General features: G+C 47.7%; 1 protein-coding gene across 1 annotated transcript in view; it reads right to left on the minus strand.

The window, feature by feature from the left end:
• Positions 1-906: 906 nt before the first annotated feature.
• CAPN9 (calpain 9) overlaps positions 907-19645 on the minus strand; it is a 53739-nt gene continuing 35000 nt past the window's right edge. Inside the window, exons 12-20 of the mRNA XM_033198026.1 lie at positions 16104-16140; positions 14515-14595; positions 11934-11991; positions 10223-10287; positions 9656-9724; positions 9229-9307; positions 6862-6978; positions 3963-4021; positions 907-1109 (exon numbers count right to left, since the gene is read on the minus strand). Of these exons, the coding sequence (XP_033053917.1) occupies positions 1083-1109; positions 3963-4021; positions 6862-6978; positions 9229-9307; positions 9656-9724; positions 10223-10287; positions 11934-11991; positions 14515-14595; positions 16104-16140 (592 nt within the window). The 3' untranslated portion in view covers positions 907-1082. The remainder of the gene's footprint in view (positions 1110-3962; positions 4022-6861; positions 6979-9228; positions 9308-9655; positions 9725-10222; positions 10288-11933; positions 11992-14514; positions 14596-16103; positions 16141-19645) is intronic.

Genomic DNA, 19645 nt, shown 5'->3' on the forward strand with positions numbered 1-19645 from the left:
ACCACGCCCAGCTAATATTTGTATTTTTAGTAGAGATGGGGTTTTGCCACGTTGGCCAGGCTGGTCTTGAACTCCTGCCCTCAGGTGATCTGCCCACCTTGGCCTCACAAAGTGCTGGGATTACAGGTGTAAGCCACCACGCTTGGCCTCCACTTCTAACTTGATCTTCATCCCAACCGTTCTCCCTCCTTCCCTCTCGTCATCTCCCGCTCCCATCCTCCACCTCATCCGCCACAAGTGTACCAGCAAGAATGCGGGGCTTGGCATGTATTGGGCCAGTATCTTCTCATGTTACCTCCCATTATTCCAGTTCAGTGGATTCTCCTGTTTAGCACTAGTGAGCTATAATGAGGATTCTCTGTTCTGTTTTCCCCCATCATGTTGGGGATGAGTAAGATCAAACCTCACCAGAATCTGAACTCCTTGAGAAGAAATAACAGCATTCAGCTTTTCTGACCCAAAGTCTTCAGACACAAAGAATGTCTGGACTGGATAGTGACTTTTTTAGTTACTACCTCTTGTAGGAGGAGGTAGAGATTGTCACCTTGATCCACTCTTATCAGAGATCCACTCTTGTCCAATTATCGGAACTACCTGATGTCTTCCCCGATAAGGAAGCACACTTATGAGGCAGAAATGCTAAATTATGACCTCACCCCATTTCCCCCTCATCTTATTCCACACGCACATTTATAAAAACATGATTTATAAAGGATGTCTGATCACAATGACTGGAGCTACATGGAAGCCAGGATTCTGTGCATTAGAACTCTGAGTGATTCTTAATGGAAGGAAGTAAGGAAAGTTGAGTGTGGGAAAGCTAGCGATTCCTGAACCTGGATGTAAGGCATAGGTGGCGCCATCAGCCACCTTAAGGCGGTGACTTTACAAAGGAGTAGCACAAAATCAGAGAGTGTAGCTGAGTTCATTTCATTCTTCCCAGATCAAGATGGAGAAGGGAGAAGGCCGGACGATGAGAGGGGAGTGAGCCGTGGGCGTAATGGTTCCACACCAGAAGTTCTGAAGGTCAAGGTCCAGAAGCCAAGATTCAGCTGGGCAGGCTGCATCTCTACAAGGCAGCCTCAGATGTTCATTGTCAAATAGATGAACTGGGGGTGGGGGAGGGGGGGAGAGAGAGAGAGAGAGAGAGAGAGGGAGATGAGGGGTTGTTGTCCTTCCATGTCCCTTCCAGTCTCAGCCTCAGGAGTGGCCCCAATTTGCTGACATCACAGGAGATCTGCTATTTGATCATGTTGCCTGCCAACTTGGATGCCTGTCTCAACAGGAAACCATTTAAAAAAAAAAAAGAATTCTCAGCACTTGACATTTTCTGGAGGTTCTGAGTCCTTTCCGAGTGAGCTCACATCAAGCACAGATGGTAAGACAGAGATGGGAAAATGTGCTTTCTCCTTGTTAAGAGGACAGCCTTGCTGAGGCATCTTGGGCAGGGCAGTATTGAGTGCCTTTTCCTTGTTGATGAGGGGTCCTCTCACCTTTGGAAGAGAGGTGGCCCTCCACCACGGAGGGGCTGCAGGAAGTGGAAGCAGGTTCTGAAGCCGGTGGGTGTTACAAGTGAGCTGAAGGAGAAGTAGCATGGAATTCCTCCTCATTTTCTCTCCTGAGTCCACCCTGCCTCCTCCTTCTCAACAGCTTGCTTATCACAGCATGGTGACTTGGGGCAATGTGATTATATGAGATGGTTTTTTTCTCCCTTCTCTGTCCTCCTTCCTGGGCACAGCATATATAGTATGGGGGTTTCCGTAATGAAAGGTGCACAGGCTCTTTTAGGAAAGTGACTGCAGGTGAGGCCAATTCGGCCAGGAAAAGCTCCTGTTGCTTCTTTGGATGGGTCAGGGGAAAAGGAGAGGGACTTTAAAACATGGATACTTCAACTTGGCTGCACACTGGACTCACCAAGAGGATTTAAAAAAAAGAAACAATGTTTGGGCCTCGCCCCCAGAGATTCAAATTTAATCGATCAGGGGAGTGGCTGGGGTATCAGAATTTTTAAATCTCCCCAGGTGATGCTAGCATGCAGCCAGATGTAAGGATGGTAGGTTTAGAGGGAGAGAATGCAATGGTTTTCCCTGTTGTCCTGCAAAGTGATGATATGGGGCAGGGCAGGAACCCATTCCAGTCCCTACACCTGTGGACACTTGGGTTGGAGGTGTCCACACTTCCACCTTGAATCTGCAGCACTGGAATACTTCCTCCATGCTGCTGGTGCTCTGGAGCCTTTGACTAGCCAGGAGGCCACTCAGTAACAAACTTTCCTACTCTCTCCTTTCACCGTGGACCAGGGACAGCCATCACACTTTTCATGTCTTTTAGTGATATTACTTATCATTTACCTTAAAGTAAATGATAAATAAAGGTGCACCTAGGGGTCTCTCTTGTTTTCTTTCTTTCTTTTTTAAGAGACTTGCTGTCGCTGTCATCCAGGCTAGAGTGCAGTGGCGAGATCATAGCTCACTGCATCCTCAAACCCCTGGCCTCAAGCAATCCTCCCGCCTAGGCCTTCCAAATAGCTAGGACTGCAGTTGCACACCACCATGCCCAGCTTCCTCTTATTTTCATAATAGAATAGTTTGAGTGTGCACATCTTTCTTTGGAATCTTGGAGTGATCAAAGGAGGTATATTTATTACATGTGTCCTACATGCTGAAGGTGAAAGACAAAACTAGAGAAGAAAAATGCCCAGTTTCTGTTCTCAATGAAATAATAATGCATCCAGGAATCTGAGATACATACTTGAGAAAATTAGTGACGAGTCAACATAATTGCCAAATTATATGATATTATTATAAAGCAAAACTTTTGGTGTAATATATTAAGGCCTATGTCTCTTTCTGTAAATGGTTAAACTGAGGCACAGAGCAGCCTGATTAATCGAAATCAGAGCACAAAAGAGGGGAGGAGGTACAATCCTCTAAAACACATACTGTCATCAAGCTCTTTGTCTTTAAATATTCAGTAAAATGTTATCCAAACCCAAAGTTACTACTGAATTTTGAAATGAGCTGTGAGTGTGAGTATGGGAATCAGTGGAGAGGAGAAACCCCAGAGACTGGGGAGGAGCCACAGGCTGCCTGACTTTAGTGTTGTTAGGTAGAAGAGAAAGCAGACCTAGAAAGAGAGATACAGGGAGGGAAAGAAGGAAAAGGGAGATGAAAATTACAGAAACCACTGAAGGAAGCTGCTCCACAGGTTTCCCTCTGCCTTTGGGCAGGAGAATGTCTCAAGAGCGTTCTCAAGCTTTATGTGCACAGGAATCACTAGGGTCCTGTGAGGGGCGACTTCCATTCAGCAGGTCTAGGGCAGGGCCTGGCACTCCGCATTTCCAACGCTCTCTCCAAAGTGCTATCTGTGCTGCTGCTGGCCCATAGACCACCATCTGAGCAGACGGGGTCCACGGGGATTCTCTGGGGAAGGGGTGATTGAAACCCCCTGAAATCCTTCTCCCACGCCTCTGACACTCGGACCCATTGTCTCCCACCCCCATCATTGCTATGATGACCCCGGTAACTGAACAGTTTTGTACTTGTCAGAGTTTGGGGGAGCATCATGGGAACCACAGGACAACATGAGCAAGTGAGAGTGAGCACACCGGCAACTGGAAGGCAGGCAGGCAGGCTAAGTTACCCAAATGACAGAAGGAAGAGAAGGACAAGAAGGCAGAGTCTGCTCACTCACTCAAGTCAAGGTGATTAATCTCTCTATGCCACAGTTTCCACCCTGCAAAATGGGGATACTATTGGTACTTAGCTCACAGAATTATTGTAATGGCTCAATTGATTACTTAATAAGTAGTATCTCAAAAATATTCGCTATTTTGTTGTAATCACTCCCACAGCTAGATGTCAGCCCTCGCATGAAATCATGGGTTCGGCAAACATTTATGGAGCTTGGACTCTGCTGGGCCCTGGCTGGGTCCCTGAGCAGAGGGTCTGGATTGGCCATACCTCATTTATAGTGAGATGAATGAACTCCTTGTTCTTCGTACTGAGAGCCTGGAACACCCCTGATAGGAGAGACGGGGAAAGGCATCCTTTTAAAGAAAATTCCTTTACCAAGTTTGTTTCCCAGCGACCAAAAGGCCTTTCAGTGGAGCCTGTGGGGAAGCTGCTCCATCTGGTGGTTAACAAGGACTTTCATTAAGGACGGCAGCAGGACACCGGCTGAAAGGGAACTTCTCTGAATGGAGGGAGGCCTCCAGTCCTGTAGCAAGCCAGTGGTCACCTAAGCCAGTCAGCCGGCCAGCAGCTCCTGGCGCCAAAGCAACTCCCCTGTCTTAACCTTCTGGGGGGTACAGGGCCCTTGAAATCCATGGGCCCCAGAAAAAAAGCACATGTACATAAAGTTTGGCATGAATCTGAAAGTTGTTAGTCTCGCCCTTGTAGGAAGGGGCTGTGGGCGCTGTCACAGGACAGGAGGAGTCCAGCGGCACAGGAGAGCATGCCAGCACTGAGCTGGAGGCTGGGTCTACCACATGGTGTCACCTGAGCAAGTCACTGCGGTCTCTGGGCCTCAGCCTCCTCCACACCTTCAGAAGACGAGGTTGAGCCAATCAGCCCTGGCTTCACTTGAGAATCTCACAGGCAGCTTTAACAATACAACCCAAAGTGGGGCGGGGGACTATCACTGAACACAGGAAATGGAAGAGAACCAACAACCAAACACGGTGACTGGGTCTTATGTGGATCCTGAGTCAACCAAGCTACTGTAAAAAGGTGGCCTGGGAGATTTGGGCATGGACTGGGCACTAGAGAACATTGAGGGTTTGCTGAGAATTTTGTTAGGCATGCAAATGGCATGATGATGCTAAAAACAAGTCTATCAGCTTGAGATATTCAGATGAATGGACAGAGTTTATGAGATCTGCTATTGAATTATTTAGGGGAAAAAAGTGTGTGTTGCGGGAGCACAAGGAAAAAGTCAGCAAGATGATAATTTTTGAGGATGGATGTAAAGGTCTGGAAACACCTGGCGAATTTGTATAACTCCCGATGCTGTGTGCCACCCCTGAGATTCTAATAGAATTGGTCAATTGTGCAGCCTGGTCATCAACATTTCTTTAGGCACCCCTGGAGATTGTAATGTATAGCAAAGTTTGAGAAGTGCTGGTGTGAGGTGCATGGGAACCTATTATGATTCTTTATATCTAAGTGGAGGGTTGACATTTTTACAATAAAAAGTTAAAATGATACTGGAGTAAAGCTCCATCCTTGGTAACTGTAAGAGTTCTCCAGGTGAATCTAATGTGAGGATCCCAGAGTGGAAGGTGTTAAGCCTATACTATTCCTCTATTATAAGAACAAGCTGAGGCACTCTCACCCCTCTTGCTGGGAAGGATTAAGCCTGCGTGGTTTAGAAAGGGAAAGAGCAATTGAGAGAAGAGAAACTAGCAAATCTCATTATTTCTAGGGTCAGCTCTGACCACCCTGTAAGTCTAATGAGTGATTCTCTTTCAGGAGGGGTCTTTCTAGAATGCACCTCTCACTAGCTACCAATAACCCCTGGGGAAAGCCCAGCCTCCTGGCTTGATATACTAGCCCCTTTGGGGCCTGCTGGTCTCTCTGTGGTTTTCTCTCATCATTTCTTAATCAACACATATTCATTGATTGTCCATAAAGTATGGCTTTCCTGGAGCTTAGAGTCTAGAGGGGCTGTGCTTCAAGCAAGCAATTAGTGTTCTATTACCAAAGAAGCAGAGGGAGCTGTCATGCTGATAACCGAGGGTCACAGCCCTCACCTTTTAATTTTAATTTTATTTATTTATTTATTTAATTTTGAGATGGCGTCTCCCACTGTTGCCCAGGCTGGAGTGCAGTGGCACAATCTCAGCTCACTGCAACCTCTGCCTCCCAGGTTCAAGGCGTTCTCCTGTCTCAGCCTCCCGAGTGGCTGGGATCACAGGTGCCTACCACCATGCTCGGCTAATGTGTTGTATTTTTAGTAGAGGCAGAATTTCACTATGAGCTGGTCTCGAGCTCCTGACCTCATGATCCATCTGCCTCAGCCTCCCAAAGTGCCGGGATTACAGGCGTGAGCCACCGTGTCTGGCCCCCTGCTTTTTTTTTTTTTTAAATCAAGTATTCATACCTCGAAGTGGCCTATGGAATATAGATTAGAAAATAGCAAGCAGGACCAGCTGCATGATTTGTGAGGCCCAGGGCAAAATGGAAATGCGGGGCCTCCCGCTCCTAAGTTATTAAGACTTTCAAGATGAAAACGCTAGAGCATTAAAGTAAGCGTGAGGCCCCCTGGGGGGCACGGGTCCCTTGGCACCTGCACAGAGGGCATGTCCTCGTAGCCACCCGGTACTGAGTTCCAGTCCCCTGGATATACTTCATTCAGCCCCACCTTCGAAGCCACCTGTGAGGGCAGGATGGCTATGACAATACACTGCAAACACTGAAGCTCACGGCCACATCGTCTCTCTCTATTTGTGGTGTAACAAATCTTGTTTAAGGTAACTGAGTTAATGTCTAGGGCTTACAGGGTGGGGAGGTGGGGAGGAGGAGGGACAGAGACTCTCCTGTTTCTATATGTTATGATGGGATTTAACCTGAAATTGAACCTTTCCTCAAACACAAGGCACAAACCTGCCCCCACCCCATCATCCTCCCAGAGGCACTATGAATGTATAAAGAAAGGCGATGCTAAGAGACACGCTGCACGGGAGGCTGGCACATTCTGCTCTTTAGCTAACAGCAGAGGCCCACAGGTCCGCGCACATCAGACCATGGCTCTCTGTGGTCTGTCTTTGCCGTTACTTTCACCAGGCTGTTTCCCATGCACTCACGGAGGGTGACTGAAGATGCCACCCCGAGTGCACCCTCAGCCTCGCTGGGCACTTACGGCTCGCATTCTCCAGCCGGACCAGGCAGTTGAGGAAGTCATCGAAGTCCATCTGGAGCTCCTCATCCGCATATCTGAGCACGATCAGCTGTAGGAGGTGGCTGCTCAGCTGAAAGCCTGTGGGGATGAAGGAGGAGACCCAGGACCTGCCGTATCTGAGCCCCGAGGTGAGTCTGCACCTTTGAGGGAGTTCCCAGGCAGCCGAGGAGAGGCCTCAGAAGAGGGAGCCGCTGCTTCACTCCTCAAAGCTGGGGTCCCCACACCCAGTGGGACTGCTGTCCTTGGTGTGAATGCAGTGTGAGAGTGTGAATCTGCAGTGCAGGGCCGAGTGTGCGGGGGACTCGCAGGCATGCTTTCTGTGTTTAATGGCTTCCGACTTTAGTGAGTTCATGATCTTAGTTTTGACACCCATGTCCCCCATAGGGTCTAGCTGACTTTACAGGAAGCTTCGTTTGGGGGAACTTAACACTGGTGGTGTCTGAGCCCCACACGCATTCCTACACCAGCCTCCCCTCGTGTTCTATGTCTCAGGTCACTTCCAGCTGTGGCTCTAGAACGTTTCTCAGAGGGGATGCTGCTACCCACGGTGAATGACACTGTCCAGGGACCCATTCCTACACACCCACGATGGAGGAGGAACGCCAGGCTATGGCCAGGAGGCCTGGATCTGAGCCCTGGCACTGCTCCAGCCATGGCATATGGGTTTAGTTCTCTGGGCTTTGGTTTCCTCATTGTCAAGTGAGGGGTTTAGACACAGTGAAGTTCTTTCTAGATCCGATATTTAGTGCTTCTATTTTTTTTTTTTTTTTTTTTGAGATGGAATTTTGCTCGTTTCCCAGGCCGGAGTGCAGTGGCACGATCTTGGCTCTCTGCAACTTCCGCCTTCCAATTTCAAGCGATTCTCCTGCCTCAGTCTCTTGAGTAGCTGGGACTACAGGCGCCTGCCACCATACCCGGCTAATTTTTGTATTTTTAGTAGAGACAGGATTTCACCATGTTGGACAGGCTGGTCTCAAACTCCTGACCTCGTGATCCACCCACCTCGGCCTCCCAGAGTGCTAGGATTACAGGCGTGAGCCACCGCACCTGGCCAGTGCTTTGATTTCTCATCATTGCCCTTAGAGGTGATTTCTTTCCCCCTTTCGTTTTGGTCTACATGTTCGCTTTCTAGGAGGTGTTCACAGGATTGTTCAGAAATCCACCCAGGCTCTTTCTGCTTCTTTGTAATTTCAGCGGAGGAGCAGGCAGGTCAAGAGCAGAGCACAGAGTCTCTGGAGCCTGCACGGCAGTGCTGGCTGCCAGCCTTGGCCAGAATCCTGGTGTTTGGGGCTAGAGGAGGGGGATGAGGGGCGATCCTCCCTACGCCACGTCACGGTAGGAAAGACACAGCCATGCCCCTCCTCTCTGAGCGCTCCCTTTGTCCCCTGCTCAGTTCCTCCTCCTACCCTGGAAACAGTCACCATCTCCTAAGAAAATCAGGCACCCTTCTCAGCCTGGCACTTTGCTGCTCATTTGTAAATCATCTGATTTTCTTCTCCCTCACATAGGACCCGAGATGGTCCTGGCTGTGTATACTTCATCCTTTTTATCAGGCCTGAGCCTGGACTTGTTTCCAGATTTTGTTTTCCCTGGGAGGGAACACACTTTAAAAGGTTCAGGAGGCCCCTGTCTGTGAGGTGTGCTTGGTGAGAAGCACAGGCGGCCTAGTGGGCAGGAGGTCTGCAGAGCACCCACGGAAACTACGGTTGTGTGTGCAGAACATGGGACCACAGAGAGGCCAACGGCCATCCAACCCCAGGCAAGGGTGGGAAACGCCACCTGGAGCCCAGCCTTCGGGAAGGGGAGCAGGGTGTAAACTATGATGCAGTCATCCAGTTTGGATTCAGAGTCTGCTGCTGATAAAGCCCAGGACAGGGCCACAGGTGGCAGAGGGGCGTGCAGCCCACAAACCATGGGCGCTGCATGCTCTGTCTCATCCATGATAACAACCATCTGAGAGCAGAAATGAGAAGTTTGCAATCACTACAGCTTGCCACCAAACAGCCATGTGTTAAGTACTGGGCCAGAAAACATGGTCAGAGGCTATGAGGCCTCCAGAGGGCAGGCCAAGTTCAGTTTTAGCAGACACATTTAAAAAGTTTCTACCAGTGTTCACAGTGGTTTAAAATGAGGGCCCTGGTGTCAGCAAGTGAGTCTTGGGTCTGAACCCTGGTGCTGCCACTCCAAGGGCCGTGACCTTAAGAAGCACCAATTGGACTCAGAGGCCCACCTCCTGGGCAGCAGAGAGAAGACCTGCCATCTGCTCAGGTTGCCCATGGGCAGTACCTGGCATGAAGTCAGCCACCTGCATTCCAGTCTTTTCTTTACCTGTAGCTTTCAGTGCAGTCCGCAGTTCATAGGTAGATATAGTGCCGGATTTGTCAGCATCAAACCGAAGGAAAAGGTTCTAAAGGGTGGAGAGCAGAGGCATTGAGAAGGAGTGCACCTGAAAGGCATTGCCAATGGCAGTAAGTGGGTGACAGCCAGTCCGGGGGAGCTACCCTCCAGGGGCCGCAGAGGCCACGGTTGGACTGGGCCTTCCAAAAAAAGTCCGTCTCCCTTTTGTCTTCCTTTCCATCTTGGGTGGAAGCACGGTGGTACTCCCATAAGCATCGGAATAGCGTGATGCTGTTTTCCCTTCTCCCCTGCCTGAATACAACTCTCCTAGCCTGCAGCCTGCTGCACCTTTTTAAATCCTCTCCGCCCTAGGCGCACAGGTTCCCCCAGAGGCCAAGCCCTGCTCCAGGTTACATACAATCCACTGCTTCAGCTTGTCCCAGAACACTTTGAATTCATCAAACTCCAGCTTCCCATTGCCGCTGGTCTGTGCCGTGTAGGTTAAGGGAGACGTGAGTAGCGTTTCAGCCTGAGGCTCCTCGTGGGACCTCAGCTCTAGGACTGCAGACGGGGAGGGCTGATGGGCTGGCCTGAGTGACACAGGTTTGGGGCTCTGGGGAAGTGGTTTTAATGGTTAAACCACAAATCTCTGAAGAGGGGAAACGGCAGAGGTGGGATGGGGGTGCTCCCAAAAAGTTCACAAAAACAGAATTTCGTTCCCTTAGACGGGATCCCAAAGTGGCAAGAAGACCCCCACGTTCCTTCAAAAGCTTCCCACCCCTGCCCCTGGGCAGACTTGTGCATCTTGATTCTGATCCAATTTCAGCTTCGGGGTCCCCCAGCTTTGGGTTATTTTCTGCGAAGAAGACTATTCTGCTGGCTAACGGTGTCATGTTCTTGGAGAGTCTGAACTATTGAAGATTACTCTACTGTGCTTAAAGCCCAGGATCCATGTCTATTTCTGCTCAAATATTTGGAAGGATACGTCCATCAGGGAAATGATGTTTTTACAGGAGATCAGGCTTAGCTTCTTGAATTTGATGTCCTTTTCTGAAATTGCACATGAAAGCTGAATTTGGTTGACTCCAATAAGATAAACCTATGTACCCATCTGCTGAAAGCCCAATAATGTGGCTAAATCCAGGGCTGCTGGGGGCTGTGATGTGGCTACTGTCTTATGATGCTGGTGGGAGTAGAAGTTAACATGACCTTTCAGAAGGAAAATTGGAAAAATGTGAAAAAAGCAATAAAAGTGGGAATACGCCTTCATCCATTTATTCTAGTTCTAAGAATCCGGAGCAAAGAATTACATATGAAGATTTTTGTCATCACATTATTTATAGTGGCAAAAATTTGGAAGTGAAATAATGACCAATAGAAAGGCATGGTCAATACTTTAGGCTATGTCTACGTAATGGAGTATTATACGATCCTTAGGAATCATGTTTTTGCAGCCTATTTAATGGCAGGATTTAAATTTGTTGGAGAAATTTGTACTCTCATACTACTGCTGGTGAAAATGTGAAATAGTCACTTTAGAAAACAGTTGGATAGTTTTTAAAAACATTAAACACAGAATTAAACAATCCTCTTAACTAAACGTATAGTTAAGAGGATGGTTACGCCACCATGTAACCATAGACTGTGGCATGGTGATGGAACCATCCTCATAACTATATACCCAAGAGAAGTGAAAACACATGCCCACCCAAAAAACTTGTACAGGAATGTTTACAGTTGCATTATTCATAATGACCAAAAACTGGCAACAACCCACATGGCCACCAATAGATGAATGAATAAACAGAACGGGGCCCATCCATACGATGGGATATTATTTGGCTGTAAGAAGGAATGAGGCATTGATACATGGGTGGACTTTGAAAACATCATGCCATGTGAAAAAAGTCAGTCAGAAAGGACCACATATTGTATGATTCATTTTTTTCCCCCTGAGACAGAGTATGGCTCTATTGCCCAGCCTAGAGTGCAATGGCACGATCTTGGTTCACTGCAACCTCTACCTCCCAGGTTTAAGCAATTTTCCTGCCACAGCCTCCCAAGTAGCTGGGATTACAGGTGCCCGCCATCATGCCTGGCTATTTTTTTTTTTTTTTTTGTATTTTTAGTAGAGACGGGGTTTCATCATGTTGACCAGGCTGGTCTTGAACTCCTGGCCTCAGGTTATCCACCTGTCTCGGCCTCCCAAAGTGCTGGGATTACAGGTGTGAGCCACCGCTCTCAGCCTATGATTCCTTTTATTTGAAATATTCAGAATATGTAAATCGAATCTATAGAGAAAGAAAGTAGCTGAGTGGTTGCCTGGGGCTGGGGGAAATGGGTACAGGGTTAACACTGTTAATGGGTAAAGGGTTTCTTGTTGGAGTGATGAAACGTTCTAACATTATATGTCTACGCATGTGACACATATGTACATACATGCAGATACACATGTGTTAAGAGTGGTTATTTATGGTGGTGAGATCATTTGTGATTATCTTTGTCATTAGGCTTTTCTGCATTTTTAAGAATTTTCTACTATAAACCTGCATCATTTTTGGAATCAGGAAACAAAGCTCTTTTAAAAGTTGGCTGGGAGGAGCAGGGAGCCTGGGGGGTTGCGGGGGGGGACCCAGGCAGTGTGGTTGCTGGTCCCTCCATAGGCGCCCTGGGACCCCAATGTGGGCAGCACTTACTCTTTTGCAGCACAGCATTTAAAACATACTTAAGTTCCTCTGCTGTCACCTCCATGTCCTGTTGAAGTGGAGACAATTGCTTGTTACAGTCCTTGGCACCTTCTTTTCTAGTTTTTTTTTTTTTTGTTTTAAATCAATTCTGAGCTTGATTTGGCTCAAGTGACAGACCAGCCTTCAGGACCCTGCTCTGGGCAGATGTACCTATCTCCTGTGTGGCTGCAACTACATGTCTCATATGTCACATGTTTTAGGGACATGCCAGCCCAACTAGGAGAGAGCCTAACTTGAGAGACGTCTCAATCCAGGAAAGCGCATGGAAAGCTGGGCAGGGCAAGGCAGTGGTTTCCCAACTTCCCTGAGGGTCAGAACCACTCCTAGAATTGTCCTAAGCTCCTCAGATGGTTCCTATGTCAGAGGTAGTTTGGGAAAACCAGACTGAGTCTTCCTCTGCACCGTAGAACCGCCTGGAGAGCTTTAAAACAGTCCCGCATCTGGGGCTTACCCCAGGGACCCTTGAAATCAGAGAACCTGGGAATATGGTCCTATTTTTAAGATCTAGGGGTTGATTTAGAATTAAGAATAAGGGTGAATGATTTAGAATTAAGAATAAGGGTGAATTTCAGAATCATGGATCTAAGGTGCTCCAGGAAATCTCTGCAGCCCCCACCCCGGAAGCTGGTTAGAAATGGAGAGTCTCAGGCTTTTTTTTTTTTTTTTTTTTTTGATACAGGGTCTTGCTCAGTCATCCAGACTGGAGTACAGTGCTGTGACCACAGCTGACTGCAGTCTCAATTTCCCATGCTCAAGCAATCCTCCTACCTCAGCCTCCCAAGTAGCTGGGATTATAGGCAGGCACCACCATGCTGGGCTGATTATTTTTGCAGAAACGGGCTCTCCCTATGTTGCCCAGGCTGCTCTTGACCTATTGATGAGGAATCTGTGTTTTTTTCCCAGGATGCCCAGGTCACTTTATACACATGCATGTTTGAGGAGCACTGACATAGACCTCATTTTGGTCAGGGTTTTGCACTAGCCGTGTGGAATCCTGCAGGGTGCTTCTAACACATGTTCGCCCTGAAGCCTCTGGGCCTGGGGAATGGGGGTTTGGGATGTTTGGTGTTGGTAAGAAAGCACTGCACCAGCCAGCCCTCCACTGAAAGAGGAGGAAAGAGAAATGGAGCCACGTGCCCAAGTCATCCAACTACTTGGAAGAAAAGCAGGACATGAGTCGAGGAGGGCTGAACTCTAGAGGTACTTTTCTGGTTGTTAATCAAGGTCGACTGAAACTCCTGCAGCATTCCCCACTTCCCTCGCAAACCCTGGATCTCCATCTCACAGCTCCTGTCCCTCCCGCATTCACTCCTCTGAGCCTGTCATGCGGGGTCTGACCCAGCGTGCTCCAGATGGCGCCTGGAGCAGGGAGGTCACTACTGCCTTCCCCCCTCCCCACGCTCTGTCCCACCCAGGGCTGCGCTCAGCCACCTTCCTGCTGTACTTTAAGCAGTCACATGAGCCCCCCTTTTCTCCATCCCATCCTGTGGTCCCCTAATCTCCCTGCCTTGCCTATTTATTGCAGTGCCTAATATACTACCATTAGACAGCCCCTAGGTTTAGATATCACCACTCCAGGTGACCCCTTTCATAATTCAGGAACCCCAGTTGAGTGAAACACAAGAAACTAATAGAGTCATTAGCATCTTGACATGAATTAGTTCATCAGCTCATTTTATTTACGGCTCCAAGGGAGCACCTGTGGGGCAGTTTCTAGAAAGACTTCCCTCCCCCATGCCTAGCAGGTGGAGGAAGAGCCTCGATCTGTGTGAGGCTCCATCCAGGGTCCCCAAAAAAGAAGCTGAATAGTGGAAAGGACTGGGATAGGGTGGGAGACAGGAAGTTGCAATTGAATAGGGACTTCCTTGAACATGATCCCCTTTACTACAGCAGACAAAGTATTCTAATGGCAGTGATTTTCAGGCAGAGTTCAAAGGAGCCACCTCTTCAAGCCTTGCTCTAGCCTCCCAAAGGAAGCACCTGGGGCCCGGCGTGGTAACTCATGCCTGTAATCCCAGCACTTTGAGAGGCTGAGGCTGGAGGATTGCTTGAGCCTAGGAGTTTGAGACCAGCCTGAGTGACATAGTAAGACTCTTTAATTTTTTTTTTTTTTAATTAGCCAAGCATGATGGCATGTGCCTATAGTCCCGGCTACTCAGGAAGCTGAGGCGATAGGATCTCTTGAGCCCATGAGTTTGAGGCTGCAGTGAGCTAGGCTTATACCACTGCACTCCAGCCAGGACAACAGAGTGATACCCTGTCTAAAACAAAACAGAACTAAAAAACAATGTGTCTGGGTCCATTCTGTGCTCCTTCTCACTGGCCCCATCCACAGCTGCAGACTGTGTAAGTAAGAGATGTTGTAAACAGGGTGGTCTTTGGCCTTCCGTGATCAGTGCTTGTCTTTGCAACAAGCTCCATCATGCCTCGGGACAATGTTGCTGACCAACCCCACGACTGCAACCCTTTGCTGGAAAGCCAGGCCCAGGCCCTCAGCCCGGTGGGGAGACGGAAGCGGGGCGTGTCCTACCTCACCAGCGACTTGTTCAAACAGAGCTCGAAACCGCTGCTCCTCCTCTGTCTCCTGGTCAGGCGGAGTTGGCTTTGGGGGCTAAAAAACAGCCGAAGAAACTTGAACAAATGATCCACAAAAAGGAAACATGACAAAAATAGCAGAAAAGAAGCCAAGACACTCTGTGCCCAGCCCCATGTCACCCTCCTGATGCGGTGTGCATGAGCTGCGTCCTGTAGCGTGAGGAACATTTTCTCATGAAGGCTCTTTAGAAGGTGAGTCTACAAGGACTCTATTAGTTGGACCTGTGGAGCCCTTTTGCCTTACAGATGAGGAGGCCAAAGAACCTTGACCCCTGCCTAAGTTAGGTCCTGGCCACTGGATTTTCATGCTTCCTGCACTTCCTCTAGCTTACCTTTTACCACCCTGGACTGCAATGACTCACTTCATCATCTGTTTTGATAGCTGGTGAAATCGTTGAAGGCAAGAGTCTGTTTCTAGCACTGAGCTCTGGGCTTGGTATATAGAAAGCACTCAGTAAATGTTTTGGGTGGTTTTTGGTCTCTTTGGTTTTTTAGCACCATTAATAAGCTGTGCCCCAGCATGGAGAAGCAAATTCCCTCCTAAAAGCAGACCTCTGCTGCCCCGAACGTGTCAGACTGTTTCCAGCTATAGCATCTCAGGGCCTCTGGAGAGTCCTCCAGCCCTCGGATGAGGGTAAAACCACCCCCAGGTCTCCCCCTCCACACACACATAATGTAGGGGAGAAGTAATGTGTTCCCCTGAGTCCACAGTAAAAAACATCTCCCTGCCTCTCTGGTTTTCTTTTCACTGATTAGTTTTCTTAAAATACAATGAAAAGATAGTCTACCCCCTTCAGAAGTGGCAACTTCCTCTCAGGTGGAGTTGGTAGTGTGAAAGTTATTAAATCAAAATGAAGTCACTAATGTTAAGAAAACCCTGACAAGTAGAGCTCGGGAAGGCCAGAAGGTCCTTATGCTTATTTACCTGATAACAAAAGTATCACAAGAGGCTGCAAAAACCACAACCTTTCACAGAGGCCCTTGCAACCATACACAAAAATACTTCTACCTCTGCGTAGCAACTGCCTGTCCAACATCAGCCTGGCCTCACCTTTGTTATGGATCTTTGTAGCCAAGGATAATTATTTCAAAACAATTATGTAATCCTTCTCATTTTTTTCTTTAAAAACCTTTGTCCTCTTTTACCTCCCCAAATATGTGCGTAGTTTACTGTGGTATGCATATGCCCATTGCAGTGCTTTATCCCCAAATAAATAGCTTTTCTTTTAGAGAGTGTCTCCGTGTTTGTTATTTCAGTTGACAGTAGCGCAGAGGAAGATGACATTGAACACAACTTTATACCAAGCACCCACCTCACTTCCATGCCAGGTCCTTGTGTACTAGAGGAGCACAGACTAGAAGACATACATCTTGGTCTACAGGAGGTTAGAATCATAGATGCTTACTTGATCGCATATAACCATTCCCTGAACCGCAGAGTTTTACATGACTCTGTGATTAGAAGGAAGGTTTCCAGAACCATCACCTGAATCCTATACTCCATAGCAACATCAGAAGACTCACCTCAGGAAGGTCAATGTCTACATTTCCATCCATATCCCTGTATGGGCAGAAAAACACACAGGATTAACTTCTCATTGGGATCTGCAGAGCTGAAGAGCCCAGAGCTGTTGGAAGGTTCTGTCCCATTGAATCCCTTATTGTTCAGTGCTGTTTACATTTCACAGAGTTTGCAGACCCCACACATTGACACCCCCACCCTTAGTCATTCAGCCCTTGCTCAGAATGCAAATAAGAGGGACAGCCATTGTGTTAGGCCATTCTTGCATGGCTATAAAGAAATAGCAGAGACTAGGTAATTTATAAAGAAAAGAGATTTGATTGGCTCACGGTTCTGCAGGCTTTACATGAAGCACAGTGCTGGCATCTGCTCTGCTTCTCAGGAGGTCTCAGGAAACTTACAATTATCACAGAAGGTGAAGGGGAAGCAGGCAAGTCACATGGAAAAAGCAGGAGCAGGGTGGGGTGGGGGAGTTGCCACACTCCCTTAAACAACCAGATCTCATGCAAACTCACTATTGTGAAGACAGCACCAAGCCAGGAGAGATCTGCCCCCATGACCCAAACACCTCCCATCGAGCCCCACCTCCAACACTGGGGATTACAATTCAACATCAGATCTGGTGGGGACACATATTCAAACTGTATCATTCTGCCATGGCCCCTCAAATCTCATGTCCTTCTCACACTGCAAAATATAATCATGCCTTCCCAATAATCCCCCAAAGTCTTAAGTCATTCCAGCATTAACTCAAAAGTCCAAAGTCCAAAGTCTCACCTGAGATAAGGCAAGTCCCATTGCCTATGAGCCTGTCAAATCAAAATCAAGTTCCAAGATACACAAATTCCATTTTATACTTCCAAAATACAATGGGAGTATAGGCACTGGGTAAACATTCCCCTTCCAAAAGGCCAAAAGAAAGGGGCTACAGGCCCCATGCAAGTTTGAAACCCCGCAGGGCAGTCATTAAATCTTAGAGCTCCAAAATGATCTCCTTTGACTCCATGTCCCACATCCAGGGAACACTGGTACAAAGGGTGGGATCCCAAGGCCTTGGAGAGCTCTGTCCCCATGACTTTGGCTGCTGTCATGGGTTGTTGAGTGCCTGTAGCTTTTCCAGGCTCAAGGTGCAAGCTGCCAGTGGATCCACCATTCTTGGGTCTGGAGGATGATGGCCACCTTCCCAGAGTTCTGCTAAGCAGTACCCCAGTGGGGACTCTGTGCGAGGCCTCAAATCTCACATTTTCCCATCTGCGTTGCCCTAGTAGAAGTCCTCTGTGAGGGCTCTGTCCCTGCAGCAGGCTTTTGCCTGGGCATCCAGGCTTTTCCATACATCCTCTGAAATCTAGGTGGAGGCTGCTAAGCCTCATTCAGTCTTGCACTCTGTGTGCCTGCAGGCTTAACACCATATGGAAGCTGCCAAGGCTTATGGCTTGCACCTTGCACCCTCTGAAGCAGTAGCCCAAACGGTATCTGGTGCCTTTGAGCAGAGACTAGAGCTGGAGCAGCTGGGATGCAGGTAACAGTGTCCTGAGGCTGCATAGGGCCGCTGCGGCCCTAGGCCTGGCCCATGAAGCCATTTTTTTCCTTGGCCTGCGATGGGAGGGACTGCTGCTGCAAAGGTCGCTAAAATGCCTTTGAGGCCTTTTTCCGTTGTCTTGGTTACAGCACTTGGTTCCTTTTTTGTTATGTAAATATTTTTAGCAAGTGGTTGTTCCACAGCCTGCTTGAATTCCTCTCTCGAAAAGCTTTTTTCTTTCTCTGCTATATAGCCAGGCTGCAAATTTTCCCAACTTTTATGCTCCACTTCCCTTTTAAATATATATATTCCAACTTTAAGTCATATCTTTGCTCCCACATCTGAGTATAGGTTGTTAGAAGCAGCCAGGTCACATCCTGAATGCTTTGCTGCTTTGAAATTTCTTCTTCCAGATACCCTAAATCATCACTAGGAAGTTCAAACTTCCACAGATCCCTAGGGCATGGACACAATTCAGCCAAGTTGTTTGCTAAGGCATAACACACATAACCTTTGCTTCAGTTCCCAATAAGTTCCTCATTTCCATCTGAGACCTTGGCAGCCTGAACTTCACTGTTAATATCACTATCAACAGTTTCGCCATAACTATTTAACCAGCCTCTAAGAAGTTCCAAACTTTTCCTCATCTTCCTGTCTTCTTCTGAGGCCTTCAAACTCTTCCAACCTCTGCCTGTTATCTAGTTCCAAAGTCACTTCCACATTTTCAGTTATCTTTTTAACAATGCCCCACTCCTCTGTACCAATTTTCTGTATTAGGCTGTTCTTGTACTGCTATAAAGAAATACCTAAGACTGAGTAATTTACAAAGAAAAGAGGTTCAATTGGCTCACAATTCTGCAGGCTTTACAAGGAAGCATGGTATATTCCCTAGAAGTTAACCTGACTCTTTGATTTCTAGGGAGGCCTAGGAAGCTTACAATCAAGGCAGAAGGGGGAAGAGTCATGTCACATGGCAAAAGCAGGAGCAGGGGTGGGGCAGGTACCACATACTATCAACCACATCTCACAAGCATTTACTCAGTATCACGAGGATAGCACCAAGTCATGAGGGATCTGCCCCCACGACCCAAACATCTCCCACCAGGCACCACCTCCAACATTGGGGATTACAATTCAACTTCAGATTTGATGGGGACACATATTCAAACTATATCAGCTATCACTAAGAACTTGTGAATTCTGGGTTTATGGAACTAAAAGAAGTTAAGCCAGCAGTCACTCCCTATTTCTTTGATGAACTTTAACAAAGGCAACGGATAAAGTATTTTGTAGAATAGTAGCACCTCCAATGACCCATAAACAGTGCAGTTGCATTACACATTCACTCTCCATGAACTCTGCATCTTCAAGGAGGATGCATATCTGTTGGAGACCATTCAGCCTATTGAGTGATAGGCATTGGGGAGGGGGTGCATTTTAAAAGATTACAAAGTTGAATCAGAACCAAAATGACCACCTTTTTGTTTTGTTTTTTTCTGTGGCCCAGGTAGGAGTAAAATGGCCCAATCTTGGCTCACTGCAACCTCTGCCTCCTGGGTTTTAAGTGATTCTCTTGCCTCAGCCTCCCAAGTAGCTGGGATTACAGGCATGTGCCACCATGCCCAGCTAATTTTGTATTTTTAGTAGATATAGGGTTTATCCACGTTGGCCAGGCTGGTCTCAAACTCCTGACCTCAGGTGATCCTCCTGCCTTGGCCTCCCACAGTGCTAGGATTACAGGCATGAGTCACCATGCCCAGCCTAAAGACCACCTTTTGAAGCTGCATCCCTAACTCCTGCCTCTCCTCATAGATGTAAATTCCTGATTCCACTGGTGGGGTTGGGGAGGGATGGGTGTCTCTGTGCTTATGTTAGGGAAAAAGAGGAAAAATGATGCAATCATGTTTTTTTACTATTCACATATTTAGGGGAACTTGTAGTATTTGGATAGTAGTAATATTAACAGGAGGAGCAGCCTTCAGCTTTTGATGATGCTAAAAACATTTGGAGGAATACAGTCTTATA

This window comes from Trachypithecus francoisi, unplaced genomic scaffold (genome assembly GCF_009764315.1).
Source record: "Trachypithecus francoisi isolate TF-2019V2 unplaced genomic scaffold, Tfra_2.0 Lachesis_group5, whole genome shotgun sequence".
In the NCBI taxonomy this organism is placed as follows: Eukaryota; Metazoa; Chordata; class Mammalia; order Primates; family Cercopithecidae; genus Trachypithecus; species Trachypithecus francoisi.